We start from the raw sequence: 17,830 nt of genomic DNA, 5'->3' as shown, positions 1-17,830 counted from the left end.
TGATGAGGTCATGTCACGCGCATACCCTCTATAAATGAGGCTATTGGCCTGTGTGTCTGCAGTATTTAGAAGTTTACACCTGATGTTCATGGTTGTTCAACTTGTGTACAGTGAGAGAGTGTTGTGGAAAGACCAAGACAAGGAGTTAATTGATGGCATTATCGTCCCTGTGCATTGACTGAGGCGAGTGGAGAGCATCCAACTCAGTGGTTTTGATATTGAGGTTTGAATCGTTTTCATAAATTTTTTGGCTTTCCATTTGCAAACCAACCAATTTGACTGACTTTGGGTTTAGTGACCCTTTGGCAACCAGGCCAAATGAACCCTCTTTTCAGACAACAAAGATGGAAGAATATTATAATTTTTCAGCCTACCTCACATTGGGACTTCAACTTCAGAAACTTAACATTGTCATTAGCTTCAGATATCTGCTCACTCACTATGGATGACAGCAAATTCGAGATATCCATACCAATTTGTTTATACAGTAAACAGTGTATTCTTGGAGGGACCACCAACTGCATTTTGGTCTGTTGACCCATTCAAGTCCTGTCATTAAACAAAGTCTCAACCTCCAAAGGTGAAAGATCACTCTCTTGACTTAGTGGCAGTTTTTACAGTTGCCTGAAACCTCATCTATGACCCCAATCTAAAAGGTACTCTTTCTCTGTTCCTGTTTTATTTCTTTTTTAAGTCTACCATGGCAAAAGCTATTTTGGTTATAAAAACACACTTATATAAATACCACTATAAAATGTGGGCAATGTTTTAACACCTTATGTAAATAATGTACTTGCCGTAGATCAATATTAGCCAACTGTATTTGCTTTTGTAGACTATATATATATATATTTTTTAAATATATTACAACCCTCATACAGTATTGTTAGATAACACTTAACATACACCGACGTGAAACCTATCACCACTGTGCAAATAACATAAGAGCTCTCACTCACTATAGTTTGACAGAATGTTGGACACTGATCAATCATATACACAAGACACGCACGCAGCTTTGGTTTACACTGTGACAAAAAAAATTATATTGTCTTTAAGCCCAGATTGGTTAAGGCTTGCTCTGTCAATATTGGTCATTGGCTCATTTTAAAATAGGCTAGGAGTGGCTTAAGGTCAGCATGTGGCTATGTGTAAAAGCATTGAGGTGAACATTTTACAAATGTGAAACAGCTGTAGTAAAGTAAAGAACATAGTTTGTAACTAGCACACACACACAAACACACACACACACACACACACACACACACACACACACACATACGCACGCACGCAGCCACGCACGCACGCAGCCACGCACGCACACAGTCGCACGCACGCACCACACACACACACACACACACACACACACACACACACACACACACACACACACACACACCAGTTCATTACTGCACAAAGGCAAGAAGGCTCAACAACCTTAGCATGTCACTGTTACTTATTTGTATTTACTTAAATCTAGAGGAACTGGAATACATCTGTTGGTGGCAGGTCTGTACGTTCCACAGATGGGAGACAGACAAAAGGTCAAAAAGGTCGGTTTTCAAGCCATCATTTTAGCAAAGGTTTGACCAAAGTTAATTTAATAATTTATCTTTCATAAGTATCGCTATATATAGCTAAGGTTAAAGTACAGGAAGACATAACACTTTTTGATAATAAAGAGAATACAAACTTTATACAAAAATACACATTTATTTCCAGATGTAGTTTGATCAACATTGTTCATATAATTTTAGGAAGGAACAGACGGGAAAATACAAATACAAAGGCATAAAAATGCATAATATTGCAATTTATTTACATAAACGATTGAAAACGTTGTGTATGTGATACACACTTATTTATACAAACGATACCGGTATTTTCATACCCTTTGTCTTTCTACACACTTTAGTCTTCTTGAAATATATACATTTGCTTGCTTGGAGTTGGAGGATATACACTTTAGGTCAAAGGTGCATTTCAGATAGTTGTGGAAACTACCACAAAGCCATGAGAATGGCCTTTCACCTTTGTGGATCAAGCCCTTATTTGATGGTAGAGCTTGGGAGAGGGACAAAGTCAATTTGGTTATTTAAAGAAAATGTGTTCTGTAGTTGAAATGTTTGAATGGTGGTGACCCCAAAACATACCATAACTGATTCAGTCCTCACATTCTCCATTTCGCAAAAAAATACAATATTCTGAAATCAGTCTGAAACGGCAACCAAAGTTGCATTAACATAAACACTTAATAAAATATATAGTTTTTTTGCCTGTAATGAAATGTCCAAAAATGGGGTGCCCGCAGGGTTAAAGTGGTTAACATACAAATGTACTCCCAATTTATGTTAAATGAATACTAAAGTTGAGGTTAACTCTTCCAAAGTGATTCCAAAGGCAGGTATGCCGAATAAAATACAGTCTGCTAAGTATGTTTGTAGCCCAAGAACAGGTTTTACTGTTAGTTAGTGATCTATATTATATTGCACACAAGATGTCCAACTTAACAACATACATACTGTATGTAAAAATGTGACCAAGAAACCTTTACTAAGACCTATAGCCAATTTGACTTTTGTGACTCTCTACTGGCATATTTTCTTTGTAGTCTTCAGATGTCAAAGCGTCAATATAAATCTATTTATACATTCAAGTGCTTAGATTCTATTTCACCATGTCAACGCTATGGTGCACACAGGAAGCTACACAATGAACACCCTCTCCAGGAGAGGAACACATGCAGAACTATCTCATTTTCAACTATCATGACCTCCAGAGAGGTCTACAAGAAGCGTTGAATGTTCTGTACATTTTTCACCTAAAAACAGCAGGTGAAACTCTCATTTCAGCCACAACCCAGACTATCATCTATCATTAACCATTTACTGTGTTCCTGAGTATGGAATGTGACCCTATAACCTCATGCCACTGTATCCCAGGTCTGAGGGTTGCCAGATGGCATTGTCTCTGGGGCAGTGGCTGTGGCAGGCACAGCTCTGGATCACCATGACAGGCCTCCTGCTGGTTTTGCGATTGGCACACCGGAACTCCAGCAGGACAGTCTTGGTGCTGTGGGGGGTGCAGCAGCGGCCATCGGTACATGAGCCACAGTAGCGAGGCTTGTAGAGCTGGACACTGGTACAGTTCTTATAGGAGACATGGACAGCCTTGGTGCTCCTCAACATCCTCTGACACTTACTGCCTCTCTGGAGCTAGACGGATGAGACAGAAAGTTGACAGAAGTGAAAGGTATATGCAAATAAAGTTCACTTGTTGACATCCTTCTGGATTGGGTTGAACATGCATGCTAATGTCTTTCATGAAGAACTTTTGCTGCATTAACTGTGCAAGGTTTTTAATATTTTAGGAACTTAAAATCAATACAAGACAGGAGGGCGGGATGGAGATTATATAGATCTTATATAGATCCCTTATCCCTAAACTTATTTGCCATTTTTTACTATTTTAAAACATTTTAAAATAGTACAAATAGCTGATCTAGAAGCTAACAATGTGTCGATGTAGATTGGCTGGTTGAACTATTTTTAAATGTTTTAAAATAATAAAAAATGGCAAATAAGGGGGTGGCGCAAGATGGAGCCCTATACAACACAATACCAGCACAATACAGCCAGTACAGTACTATGAAAACCTACGCAATAAAATCATCAGTGTGTATTTAGTGGATCTCTAAGTGTACACAACTTTAGGGTAATTTTGTTACCTTAGGGCCAATCGGTGTCAGCTGCATGTGGTCCTGCTGGTCGTCACAGGGTCTGACCATACATAACCGGCTTTGTTTCACCATCTCACACCGACGATTCTTATTGGTAACTCTGGTGGACACACCCATGCCACAGGTTTGAGAACAGGCGCTCCACTCTGTGGTCTGTTCAATGCAGTTCTGACTGGGGTCCCAGTTGTCGATACCCACTGTATCTTCCTGGCGGAAGGCTGGAGGAATCACAGGGAGAGTATATACGTATGCAGTGCAGTGCAGTGTGTACGTGCATGCATGGGTGTGAATACTTTTGCCTCATCTACATATGTTTCCTTTCTACTCACCTGCCATGGCAAAGCCCCCAAGTGCACTGGCCTCAGCCTGTGGTTCACACAACCACTTCTCGCAACATTCCCCAGGCAGCTGGACCTTCCGTGGCAGTGGACAGTCAGGGCCAGGCAGCATCACATCCAAGTTGCAACGGGGCACACAGCCAATCTGCCCGTCCCGACATACACACTGGTACTTACAGCTGGGAAAGAACGTCTGACCACTCGGGTAGACGGAGCCATCCAGAACACATGCATTTCCCTGGTGAGCTGGATGTGAGAGGATATAATGTTGGTGAATTTAGGTTGACTGTTGATTTAGGTTGACAGTATGTGGAGGCATTACAGTGATGTCAAAATGACATAAACATCCTAGTGTAACTAAACTACTGTATGTCCATGCGAAAACATAGACAAGCAGCAGGCAAAAACGCAGACTAGCTGGACATTACCTTAAGAGGGTACACACAAGCATGTTATGAGCAAGATAAGCAGTTACTTTGCTATGCAACCGGGGTCCAGATCGCTGTAATGGCTCACTCACCTACACAGACTCCCGTCCTCTTATGTACATCGGCTGTGTAGTCGCACTGCAGGCCTTTGCGTGTGTCACAGGGATTTGTTTCAGAGCAGACCTCGCCTTTCTGTCGGGCACAAACCAGGCAGCAGGGACAGTCGTCTAGGATAAGAGGCACCCCAGGGGCACACATGGGTGGTTCCTGAGGGCACTGGCACCTCAGAGGGCATGCTTGGGACCAGACTAGGGTAAGCATCTGGGGCAGAGAAAGTAACAAAGTATTTTAGTGTTGCAATATCATGGATCAGATTTAGTTTAGTTAAAATCTAGAAAATAATTATGCTAGGAAAAAGTATATATAATATATATTTTTTTTCCTAGCATAATTCTTCTGGTCAGAATATATTATATTATTATTATTATTATTATTATTATTTTCAAACAGAATAAATACATTCATCAGCATTTGGAATTCTATATAATATATTATTCAACAAACAAATACCTGTGTTAAAATGTAGAAAGCAAACAAGACTCTCTCTGCTGGATTGAAAATCCTCATCTTGTCTTTTGGGTTAAGCTGAATCACAGAAACGTATAACTGATAGAAATAAGTCTTGTCTTGTCTTGTCTTGTCTTGTCTTGTCTTGTCTTGTCTCTTGTCGTTACTGAACTGTACTGTATCAAGTTGAGTTCTGTTCAATTCAGGTTGAAATGTTCCTCGTCTCTGGTGGTGGCGTTGCAGAAGGTAGTAATTCCTTTGTCATTCTGTGTGAAGACCTCGGAGAAGAGGCTCTTTTATAGCAGATATTTTCCACTGGCACCATGACGACAAACAGGATGGAATGTTGGAGAGATCACCCAGAGTTCTGGAATTCTGGCAGACGACTGGAGGAAGGCGAGAGTTGCAATTTACTGTGAGATCCTGAGCAGGGGGGTAGACACAGTCAGAAAGAAGGGGAGACGGCGAGAGAGAGAGAGAGAGTCTTATTCATCACAATTATTGCTAGTTGCGCGCACACACACACACACACACACACACACACACACCTGTCGGTCACACATTTCATCAGATCTAAGGGTCCCCAGACCTCTGGACACTCTGCAGTGACCTGTTGACTACTCTTCCTGAACCCTACCTGGGAGGTTAAAGTGGAAAATCCTGATATTCCCTGTGGGATCATTACTGTTTCCTTAAATAGCAACAGAGTGGAAAGTCTGGGTCTTCTTTCTAAAATAACCTGGGGTGTCCACATCTGGTTTTGGCTATGGCCCAGTACTAGGATGTTTTTTTTATTTTGTGCAGGGTTGCTCTGTCATATGATTTAAGAAAAACATAATTACCTCAGATAGGGTTAAGTGAAACAATAATGTTAGGAGATTTCTTTGTGTGGGACACTACAACTAGACAGTTTGTGATCTATCTACAACACATGTATGCACTTCTGTGAACCGCAATTTATGCTTGCTGCAGTGCATTTAGGCGGCCGTAGCTAGTAGTGAGTTGAGAGGCCATCGGGTAATCAGAAGGTCACCGGTTCACCTCCTGGCATGTCCATGTTGAAGTGTCAACGTGTCACTGAGCAAGATACCCTATCAGCTCCCAAATGCTCATAATGACCATCTGAGCAGCCATCAGCTTGAAGCTGAAACTAAATGTCCCCTGTGGGACAAAGCAAAGCTCCACACCAACATGCCACTGCAGCAAAAGAGGCCAAACCGGGAACCTCAACTAGAAAGGTGCAATGGGAAAATTACAAGTGGTTGCACTTACAGTACAGTACAGTATGATGATGTATGATGATGATATCACGGGATCCTAAAAAGTCTATACTAAATTAATTATTCATACATATATACATACATACATACATACATACATACATACATACATACATACATACATACATACATACATATACATACATACATCAACTAATCCATATAATTGACGTTGTCACAAGTGGTACACTCCTGTATCATTGTGTGTCTGTCTGTCTGTCTGTCTGTCTGTCTGTCTGTCTGTCTGTCTGTCTTCCTGCCTGCCTCTCTGCCTGCCTGCCTGCCTGCCTGCCTGAGATAGCGCGAGTTTTTCTCGCGCTATCGAGAAAGCGCGACAAAAACTTGCGCTTTCTCGATAGCGCGACAAAAACTTTTTCTCGCACTATCGAGAAACCATGTGTGTGTGTGTGTGTGTGTCATGTGTGTGTGTGTGTGTGTGTGTGTGTGTGGGTGTGTGACAGTCAGGAGGCATAACGTAGTAACAAGAAGCAGCATGATGAAAAAAGTGTGCTTCAGTAGGCCTACAGAGCAGGATGTGATTGGGATCGGAGGTGAGGGGTAGGAGGTGAGCTTAAAGTTATGTGTGAAAGTGTGATCATTGTTTGATTTTACATTGACATTGGAGTTAGATCCGGAAAGAAGTCTCAGAGGAGGTGTGTATACTGGGTGGCAACGGACCACCCATGGACCACCCATGACAGCCAACACTAACATTAAAAACAGAATCGTTTAAGTTAACCACATGAACCCAAGCTGGGCACGACCTGCTACTGTGAGTGCCTGGTCAAAAAGCTTCCAGGGGAAGTACAATGGAAGATGAACGTCCCCTCCTATAGGGCCAATAATTAAATACACGCTGTATGGTTTCTTTGATTTGGGTGTCAGCTGACAAAATATCATAACCATCAGCAACATTCTCAAACACATGTATGCTCTGCTCTCTACATGTCCTCAAACGAGCATGACAGTGACAGATTATTTATTTACTGCGGAGAGAACACATGTTTGACTTGACTGATCACTCGTCTGACAGTATACACACCAGCGTCACTGACAAGCAAACTTACGAACTACAGACTGGCAGCCAAGTAGCCTAGCATCCTACTAGCCTACATGTAGGCAGGAAGATGGCACCCAAATAAGCCAAAATCCTACCGAACGTGTCACTATGCCCTCCACCTATATATGGCAAAGTAGTTTACGGATAAGGGGTTTAGCATGGACCAAATTAGAGTTCATCAAGATCAAATCTGGTCTGGAACGCTGTCTTTGTTGAGCCATAATATGGATAATTACTACAAGTAATATACGTTCACATCAGCCATTTGTATTGTAGTAACTTGCATCTGAGTTGCACTACTTACTTCACACGGGTGTGATTTTTATTCAATATTCATCAATGCAATCAGCTACGAGAAAGCACAGGGGCAGTATGACCCCATATTGTCCCTCTTGTGTGTTTATTTGATTTCCATATTTCACAAGACACTGTGATGGGCTCTCACATCACATTTTTATAGCATTGCAAACAGTGTCTATCCCATGGAGACATTTATTTTCACTTCTGCTTGGCTGGAGCACATAAAACATCAAACTTTATGACCATGTTTCTACACACATTATTTTTAGCCTTGTGCCGAAAGCACTTAAACAGAACAATCCCTGGGAGGTCTGACTGGAAATATTTCCTCCAGGAAGAGTTGAAAGAGATTTGTTTTTTATATCTATAAATATCTATCAATACCACTTACTGGACCACTTGCCTGGACAGAAATATCACATGTAAATAAAGAATTGGCATTTTTTTAAATTGTTGAACATTTGTGAAAGATTTTGAACATTTTAACCTAATGACATGCCCCAAAATAGGGCCGCCAGGCTGAAAGTGGTTAAACTTGAGTTTCTCACTCTTGCTTTGTAAATAAACAGTGAACATGTAATGCTACATTGCTGCCCACTCTTCCATCTGCTTCCCTGGGAGGCCACTGGGAGGAGTTCAAAAGGTTACAACACTCTTCGTCTTCACAGACCACACAAAGTGCATTATATAGCCTACTAATACTGTATATCCTGAAAATATCCTGGAGGTCAGAGAATCTTAGTATAATCTGACAGTAGGAAGTGACTTTAAAGAAACATGTGGGTATATGATTTGGGCCCTAAAGATGAATAGAAAATCAATATCAACAACTTAATACTGTGCAATAGGCTACTTCCATAGGGAGGGGGTGACATTATACAGGCAGGTTACAAAATTATAATCAACATCCTAATACTGTCCAATAATTAGATGGGGAGGGGGGTGAAATATGACTCCCCATGCAGTCAAAAAACATTTTCTGTTTGAAATAGACATTCATGCTTCTAAGTTGTGATTTGGGGCCCTAAAGATGAATACAAAATCAATATCAACATATTAATACTGTGCAATACTTCGATACGGAGGGGGGTGAAATGATGACAGGCAGATATTGCTGCTGTCAAAATATGACTCCCCGTCCCCAGTCAAAAAACACTTTGTGTTTGAATTAGACACTCGTGCGAGTGTGATTTGGGGCCCTTAAAGATTAATACAAAATCAATATCAACGTCTTAATAGTGGCCAATACTTATAGGGAGGGGGGTGAAATTATGACAGGCAGTTGCTCCTGTCAAAATATGACCCCACCAGTCAAAAAATACTTTGTGTTTGAAATAGACACTTTCTAAAGTGTGATTTGGGGCACTAATGAATACAAAATGAATATCAACATCATTTATCCAATAATAGTTCTCAGGTCTGGTTTTTGTCCTGGATTTTAGCCAGGCAGAAATGGATTTGGACAGGCACTCACTTATGATCTTGCTGGGCAGATGCTTTAGAGCCCTCTAGTGGTAAATACGATAAAGTATAGGCCTATATATTTATATTATTTTCATAAACTAAAATGTTATTCCTTTTCATAGTTTAATAGTTTAATATGTTTTTAAAAGTTGAATATATTTATTTTCCATAAATATTTAAATATTCGTTCATTTATTCCCTCCTTTCTTCCTTTTTCTCACCCTTCGCGGGAGTTCAAAGGTTACAAACAAAATGGCCGAACGCACTCACAGAAAACGCACAACGCGTTAAGCCAGTACGGAGAGAGGAAATAACACAACAAAGAGTTTTTATTTTTCAAAGAAGACCACGGCCGTCACACGCGCCTTAATTTCTACCTGGGGATTTTTATTCCCAGTTTTTGTTGGAGTAACGTTACATCTGTGGACCTTGGATACTAAAAGTTTACTGTGGTTGGGCTCCTGCTGCTTCGATTGCAAGCCTCTCATACTTCTGTTGCAGAAAGCCTCTCATACTTCTGTTGCATTCACTGTTTGTTTATCTGTTCTGCGACGCTCTGCATTGAACAGCTGGATTATTTACTTTGACATGATCTGCAGCTCTCTACAACACTTGGATTATTTACTGTGATTATTTATTATCCGCAGCCCTCTGCGTAGAACAGTTGGGATTGTCATCTGCAACGTTTTACATTGAACAGAGTGATTTATACTGCATTGCAACCGTTTAAGCTCGTATACTGTTTTATGAGTCAATGGATCGACGGCTAAACCAAGATGCAGTTTGAATTGAGCTCCAGTAGACGAACACCATACAGTCATGATGTTCTAGCACGTTGAAAGCCAAACAACTCCAGACATCAAGCTAAGATGAACAGGAAGAAGGATAAAGGATTTGAAAGTCCCCGTCCATTTAAATTATAAGTATTTTTATTTTATTCTTTGACTTGGACATTTGAATGAATAGAAGACTTGAAGTTGCTAAATCTGTAAACAATAAGCATGTATGATGGAGCAAGCTAAACGCAGTGACATGAATCTGTAGCCTAGAGTAACTCCTTTAGATGATGTTTACAAATGTCAGCCTGTAGACTAGAGAGACTAATGAATGGCTATAGTGACGAGCATTAAATAAGACAAATAGTGCATGCAGCACGATCAGGTGCAGGACAAGCATAAAAATAGTCTGTGTACTGTAGACTATTATTTTTGATAATAAAGAAAGCATCACACATTGACTTCCCTGTCTGTCTATACGACCCATCAGGTGGTGTGCATCAACAACATCAACTTCCAGAGGAAGTCTGTCATTGTAAGTATGCTGTAATCATGAACCATAACTACACTGAGGTTTTGTCTTTGTCTCACAAGCGACAATACTTTTTCCTAATGCCTAGTATTGTTCAACTTAGTGGCAGTAGCAAAGATATCATGCGTCTTTCTAACATAATAATTCTCAGATGTAACTATTTTTTTTGCCATTTCATTGCAACCCTGTCCCTAACTGTTTTGTATTGTTCATACTAATTTAAGTAGAGTTTAAAGCTTTGCATACAGTAAAGCCCTGACTAACTATAACACTGTTAAGATTGGCATCCCATGATCTCCATGTGGTCCAATTGTCGGTCCAGAACCGTTTGTATCATTATTTTGTTCTCTCTCCTTCCCCCTCTCTCCATCAGGGTTATGTTGAGCTGACCATTTTCCCCACCGTGGTCAACCTGAACAGGATCAAACTCAACAGTAAGCAGTGCCGCATCTACAGGGTTCGTGTGAATGAACTTGAGGCTCCGTTCATTTACAATGACCCAACACTGGAGGTTTGCCATCATGAGTCAAAGCAGTAAGTACTCTCAGCATTCTGCATGCTGACAAAATTGTTTACATTATGGTTTGAGGTTACATTGCCCTCTACTGGTTACTATATATGTTTGCTTGATTTCATATCATATTGTTGTTGTCAATATCACTGTTACTAATACTATACTGTCCTTTTCATAATGGCAGAGGAGCAAACACAAATCTTCTTTACTCTTGTGTATACCTGTCCCATACACAAAATGTGACAATAAAAAACCTTGAAATATTGGTCATTTGGATAAGCTCAAGCTACTAGCTAAACCTTCTTTATTCAGGTGGGGAAGGATGGAATTAAACCCCAAATAACCATACATAAAATCTGATCATAGCAGTAAGAGTGAGTGGTTTTAAGAAAGATTAGAAAAATTGGCTCCTGAATGGAATGTGTTGATTTTTAAATGTGCTCAGTAGATTATATACTGCTACAAGCTATATAGCGAAATAATAATGTGACTTTATTGTGATATCCCTATAGATCAGGTACTACTACTACTACAGTATGTGTATTGTACTGCATATTGCATAATTGTGTTTTCATTTATGAAGTAATACCAATCAAATCTTTCTGCTTTTGTAGGAGGAACCTGAACTATTTTTCCAGTGCCTACACAGCAGCTGTGAGTGCTGTGGATCCTGATGCCGGACATGGAGAGCTGGTCATCAAAGTCCCATCTGAGCTCTGGAAACAGGGAGATGGTAAGAGACATTCGATATAACACAATGCTGTCTGAAGATGATTTTCTTTCTTTCTTTTGAAACATTTTAATTTCCTCCTTTGCAGGACCTTGTCAAACCTTAGTCAATGTTAATAACTAAAATGTGATGTACCAGGTCTTAACCAGGTTTTCGGTTACGTAGAACTTAAATGTATGTATTAGAATCTAATACATGTATTTAAATTCTACGTATGAACCATGATCTAAGAATTAGAACATGGTTCATACACTGAATGTTCCTTTGTTGTGTCTGCAGATCTGAAGGTGTTAAAAGTGTACATTGAGTTTTCCCTGGACCAGCCCAAAGGGGGTCTTCACTTTGTTGTCCCTGATGTGGAGGGCAACATGGCAGAAAGAGCAGCTCATGTATTCTCCTTTGGATACCAGAACTCCACCAGGTGGGAAAAAGGCTTCATGTTAACGATGATAAATGTCACTGTTTTTGCCCTGAACTCGCCTAACACTTGTTTTAATCCCCACAAAAATGTCACAGTTTTTGCCCTGAACATGTTACATGCCTAACATCCTTTTTTTTAATCCCCACTAGATTCTGGTTTCCCTGTGTGGACTCCTACTCTGAGCTGTGTACATGGAAGCTGGAGTTCACAGTGGATGCCTCCATGGTGGCTGTGTCATGTGGGGACTTGGTAGAGACCATCTACACCCATGACATGAGGAAGAAGACGTTCCACTATGTCCTACCTATCCCCACCGCCGCCCCAAACATCTCACTGGCTGTGGGGCCCTTTGAGATCCTCGTAGACCCCTACATGCATGAGGTGCGTCTGAGGTGGACTGAACATGTGTAGCAGCTGTATTTATTAAAGATTTATTTGTTATTGATAGGATAGTTGTCTGACAGGAAATGGGGAGTTACATGCAGCAAAGGCCATCGGGATCGGGACTCAAACCCGCGACGTGCTGTCAGGCTACTTTGGAGCCTAGTAACCGGTGCCTGTACCACTACACCAGCGGTCCAGGCCAGGCAGCTGTATTTATGTCTAGGCTGTGAAAGCAGTTGCTTGCCCTGCACTAATAATTTGTGATAATTCAACAGTGTCAAAGTGTATTCGAAAGCTTCAAAGTTCTACTGCATTGCAGTTATGGTGCAATTATCAACTAAATTATATTCTTTCACAAGTTCAAATACCATGGAAGTGAACTAGTGATGATAATACATCATACACCAACTGTGGGAACAGGAAGGGGAGAAACTTATTTTTTACTGTAAATTTGACCTGTACTGGAACATTTTCAGCCATTGTCGTTTCTAATTGTGACCACTAGGTGTCACCAAGACACTAAAATTAGACCGAGACTTTTGATCAAATGTTATGGATGTAGACCATTAACTTATCAATTGTCTCTGTCTCATCATTAATTGTAATATCATATGCAATGAAAGTAAAGATTGCATAAGCAGAAACAACTTGCCAGACATTTACAACAGAGAAAATTCATTTTAAACATTTAACAAAGACCATTGTGGCCAGCATTGACACATGTCTTTACTTTATGTAGGTTTCCCATAGTGTTATGTATTAGATTGATATGGTCAACCATGTTTTTCCCAGTGACAAATATTCCTGTAACTTCTTCCTTGGCATCCCTTCTTTCCCCTTCCAGGTGACACATTTCTGTCTCCCCCAGCTCCTGCCACTGCTTAAACACTCCATGTCTTTTCTCCATGAGATCTTTGAGTTCTATGAGGAAATTCTGACATGTCGCTACCCGTACGCCTGTTTCAAGACTGTGTTTGTGGATGAGGCCTATGTACAAGTGTCCTCTTATGCTTCCATGAGCATATTCAGGTAAGCATAAGTTGTGTCTTTGTGGGAGTGCATAAAGGCTTACATATAAAAAGAGTAGCTAAAATCAAACGATCTGATTGGTTGATAGACTTTGTATAATAACCATATACTGTACCATTGGCTGTACTGTCCTTAGGACCTAATGTAGAAACAACTCTATGGAGGCGTAAATATAGAGAAGTGGATAGAACAGTGCATGTCTCTTATCCTAAAGAAGGGGATAAAGAGACGGAGCTGTCTGGCATTTTCCAGTGGGATGGCTAGGAAGATATTTGTGTCTACCTTTCTATCTGTCCTTGACTCCTTATTAATTTTGCTCTCTGCTCTCAGCACCAACCTGCTTCACACTGGTATGATCATTGACCAGACACCAATGACACGGCGCTGTCTAGCCCAGGCCCTGGCACAGCAGTTCTTTGGTTGTTTCATCTCCAGAATGTCTTGGTATGAAACCACACACACACACACACACACACACACACACACACACACACACACACACACACACACACACACACACTACAGTACACACACATGGAAACACCAACACACGCACAGTACACACACATGGAAACACCAACACATGCACAGTACACACACACATGGAAACGCCAACACACATGCACTGGTATGGAACCACACGCACAGTACACACACATGCACTGGTATGCTCTCTCTAACATAGACGCAGACACAGCCGTTCCCTTCACCATATTCATTGTATTAACATAGTAGCTCATGTTTCACTACTAAAGCAATGTTTCCATCAGGGCCTGTCCTGGCTCAAAGTAGGGCGTAGTCGGAGGCTTTGCGTGACGGTCTGGCTTTACTGCCACCATCACCTCGTGCGTCATCTCCAGGGTTTCCTGCAGGAAAGAAAATGTAGTCTAGGTACTAGTGCTACTGGAGGGGGTGCATGTGCTTATGAACGCTAGAGCTGCACTAGGGCTGCACAATGTGGACATAATTGAATAACTCTCCAGGCCGGCCTAGCGTTCCAGGCACCTGCTAATCTAGCCTGGCAGCGTGTTGCGGGTTCGACCGACGGCCTTTGCTGCAATCCCCATCTCTCCCCCCACTATCAAATAAAGGCAGAAAAATACCCCAAAATATAATTTTTGGACGCCTGATGGAGGGGAAAGGAACATGTTGGAATAACGTGTTCTTTCCACGCGCTACGTCCAACCAGGGAAACTCCCCCCTGTCAGGTGTAAAGGAGCAACTTGGGCATGAAGGAAGGATGAGTTCAAGTCCGTCTGTGTGTCATGCTGTGACACCACCCGCCTGCCACCAAAGGGAGCAGCTGTATCACACATAAAAAAGCACACGCGCGCACGCACACACACACACACACACACACACACACACACACACACACACACAATAGAAAACCTTTTATATATATATATATATAAAACGTTAAAAAAAAAGTACGTAATTTATTCTAATTGTTATTGTTATGAAATTTACGAGCTGCGTTCGCTTCCCGTGTTCTCACGTCTTACTTGTTTCTTATGGCTCTAAATCATAGCATGTTGTATGTCCTCTACCTGAGTCCTCTACCTGATGTGACAGCCTGGTGGGAAAAAAACTATCTCTCTTCTCTCTTCTCTCTCACACACACACACACACACACACACACACACACATACACACAAACTACTTCTCTCTCTCTCGCACGCACACCAACCAACGAACCACTCTACCCCCTTTTGGTGCCTACCCTGAATAAAAAATACAAGACTTGCCTTGATTGAACTGTGTTCTAGGCTAACACTCACCAGAGTCTGCTGTAATGGAAAAGTACTGATTTTGTTCAGATGTTGTGTGGTAACACTTGTTCTGAGGTCAGTATATGTCCACTGCTGAGAGATTTAATGCAGAACTAACCTGTTGAGTCACCGTTTGGAGGAAAAATAAAATAAAGAGTTAAATAAAACACCTGTCCTGACAGATAAAGGACAATGCATTTGTGAATTTAAAGCTTAGACAGTTAGGTTTTTTTTATGCCTAAGCTAAATGACCAAAACAACTGGTCCATGTCATGTGAAAAGGTTGTCTAGATACAACATTAATTAAACCCTGTATTTTTCGTTGACAGGGACTCCCAGGGGTCTGTACTTGGTCCCCTCCCTTTTTCTCTCTACACCTTCCTTTCCAAAAATAGTCCCAAGTTCCCAACATACCGTGTTGTGAGCTGCATGTTTTGCAGACTGTTCACCTGTAATGACAAGATCAGAATTGGGACGTTGGGGTTCATATGGTTTGTTGTGATGTGGTTACGTTAAAGATTGGACTTTAGCCTTTCCTCAGCCAGATTCCGATTATGATAGCACACGCACGTGTGTGTGCTGGCCTAGGAGGCCGTTATGGGAACTTTAACATTCTCCAGTGCTTCCAGTAGTGTTGACAGAGATGCCGGAGTTTCACCAGAGGTGTCCAAGCTTTTGATCCCCACTAACAATGAAGCCCCTGTCTTCCTTTCCCTTCCCTCATGCCCCTCCCTCCTGCTATTTGCTGCAGTTCTTCTCTGTTTCTTCTCTGTTTCTCCTCGATAATCCTTTTTCCTCTCCTCGACGTCGCCCGTCATTCCTATTCTCCTCTCCTCTGCTTATCCTGCATATTCTCCTGTACGCTCTGACACTTAACTTATCTTCCCTATTCTCCTTTCCTTCCTTTCTTCTCCTCTCCACCACTTTATTTTCTATTATCCTGTCCTGTCCTCTCCTCCACTTCACTTCTCTTACCTAGTCTCCTTTCCTCTCCTCTCCTGCAAAACAAGCATCAGACGTGGGGTCTTGGGGTTTATTTGTCCTGCTGATGATGTTGTTGAGCTGGCATTGTGTACGAACAGTCCCCACTCCCCAGGACAGCCCTCTCTTTGATTAGCGTGGCATAGCCTGCTACCGATTAAACAGTGTGGTTTAATTGTAGCTGCGGTCTGTAATTGAAGACAGGAGCTTATGAGGAAATCAGCCAGCTCTACCAGCTTGTTGAACACCTTTAAAGGGGGTGGACTATCACTTTAAGGGAATTGCCGGTACACGAAGAAAACGTGGGCACTTTAATGTATCCATATTTGTAAGTGAAATTGTTGTCGTATTGGCCAATAAACAAAATATTTATTTGTGGCTATGCCTATGATGAAACCTTTTGTTTTTGTCGCATTCCTGAGTCAATAATTTGATGACTGGTGGAGACTCCGGTAGGAAACTCTTTGAGTCATACGTGAGCTGTGACCAAAACAGCCATAAAACTAGGTAAAGTGCCCCTCGGGGCACAGGTCTCCACCAGGGCAGGTCAGGTTGTGGCCTGCTGGTGGCGCTATAATAGGCCAATGTGAAAAGGGTGCCATTTCTTCTTACGCCTTGGATGGCAAATTGGATGATTTCATGGAATATGAAATATCGGACAGATCCGTCTTGAACACATGACTATAGAGATATAGCGTGTAACGATTTGCAGGATTTTTGGACAGAATCTGGAGGAGTATATATTTCAAAAGTCGGCCTCTTGGTGGCGCAATAACAGGCCGTTCTGGATAATTTGGGGCAGAGGTTCATGTTGGCATCCAGGGAGTGTGCGTGCAAAATATAATTCAGTAATAGAGTACCGGTAGTCAGATTTCAGTGAGGTTTTTTTTATAACGGATGCAATGAAATCATCTCGGCTACTAAAGCCAGCCTGGGTTCAACTCAACGTGAAAATGAGAAACCACCAAGGTTGAATGGTTATTCATGATGTTCATGAATGGTTTTATGAACCAATAAATCATGCTGTTAGTTAGTTATAAATGTTCACAAAACCACATAAAAAGCATGGAGCCAAAGTAAATTACTCATTGCAGGAATGAGGTGTTAAACCAAAGTTATTTTTGATATAATCTTTCACTGTTAATATTTGTCTGCCCTGACACCCTGTCGCACAGCGCCGTCGCTATGTATACACTCAATACGCACTGCGAGTAGGGCAACACGCCGAGGGGAGAAACAAAATGTGCCAAAAAGAGCCAAGCCGACCCTCATAATAGCAATTTTCGAAGCGTAATAACACAAGCCCATGCGTGCGTCCTCACAAACGCCTAAATTAGCCGATCTTCATGAGATAACACAGCGCTGTCATTGGGAGCGGTCACAGGAAATATATTGTATATGTATTTTTTTTGATGCATTGTAAGGTTAATACATAAAGTACTGAAAACATTGATGCAAAAAAGACGAGACCAAGGCACTCTTGTATAGGAAAGTAAAAAGCCTTTAATAAGGTGC

The 17,830-nt window shown here is 41.4% G+C and overlaps 2 protein-coding genes across 2 annotated transcripts in view; one reads left to right on the top strand and one right to left on the bottom strand.

Moving 5' to 3' along the window:
* Positions 1 to 1,758: 1,758 nt before the first annotated feature.
* On the bottom strand, positions 1,759 to 5,323 carry LOC308318127 (CCN family member 3-like). Its single transcript, XM_080767532.1, has 5 exons — positions 5,076 to 5,323; positions 4,598 to 4,826; positions 4,069 to 4,323; positions 3,728 to 3,957; positions 1,759 to 3,215 (listed from the first exon to the last, which is right to left on the bottom strand). The coding sequence occupies exons 1-5, from the start codon at positions 5,130 to 5,132 to the stop codon at positions 2,916 to 2,918; spliced, it is 1,071 nt and encodes a 356-aa protein (XP_080623658.1). The 5' UTR covers positions 5,133 to 5,323; the 3' UTR covers positions 1,759 to 2,915.
* Positions 5,324 to 9,729: 4,406 nt separating this feature from the next.
* The window catches only part of taf2 (TAF2 RNA polymerase II, TATA box binding protein (TBP)-associated factor), a 32,342-nt gene continuing 24,241 nt past the window's right edge, over positions 9,730 to 17,830 (top strand). The window contains exons 1-8 of the mRNA XM_080769228.1: positions 9,730 to 10,095; positions 10,433 to 10,487; positions 10,858 to 11,018; positions 11,613 to 11,731; positions 12,008 to 12,149; positions 12,299 to 12,530; positions 13,378 to 13,562; positions 13,893 to 14,006. Of these exons, the coding sequence (XP_080625354.1) occupies positions 10,046 to 10,095; positions 10,433 to 10,487; positions 10,858 to 11,018; positions 11,613 to 11,731; positions 12,008 to 12,149; positions 12,299 to 12,530; positions 13,378 to 13,562; positions 13,893 to 14,006 (1,058 nt within the window). The 5' untranslated portion in view covers positions 9,730 to 10,045. The remainder of the gene's footprint in view (positions 10,096 to 10,432; positions 10,488 to 10,857; positions 11,019 to 11,612; positions 11,732 to 12,007; positions 12,150 to 12,298; positions 12,531 to 13,377; positions 13,563 to 13,892; positions 14,007 to 17,830) is intronic.

Source organism: Protomyctophum bolini, assembly GCF_963924005.1.
Source record: "Protomyctophum bolini genome assembly, chromosome: 7".
Lineage (NCBI taxonomy): Eukaryota > Metazoa > Chordata > Actinopteri > Myctophiformes > Myctophidae > Protomyctophum > Protomyctophum bolini.
This window is presented reverse-complemented; position numbering and strand designations above follow the sequence as displayed.

What these genes read in the sequence shown, in the direction of transcription:
- LOC308318127 (XM_080767532.1), bottom strand. Translation starts at nt 5,132, where the DNA reads ATGAGGATTTTCAATCCAGCAGAGAGAGTCTTGTTTGCTTTCTACATT. An exon ending in CTTTCTACATTTTAACACAG is followed by an intron (nt 4,827 to 5,075) that starts GTATTTGTTTGT and finishes TCTCTGCCCCAG; the next exon opens with ATGCTTACCCTAGTCTGGTC. An exon ending in TGGGGGCTTTGCCATGGCAG is followed by an intron (nt 3,958 to 4,068) that starts GTGAGTAGAAAG and finishes TGATTCCTCCAG; the next exon opens with CCTTCCGCCAGGAAGATACA.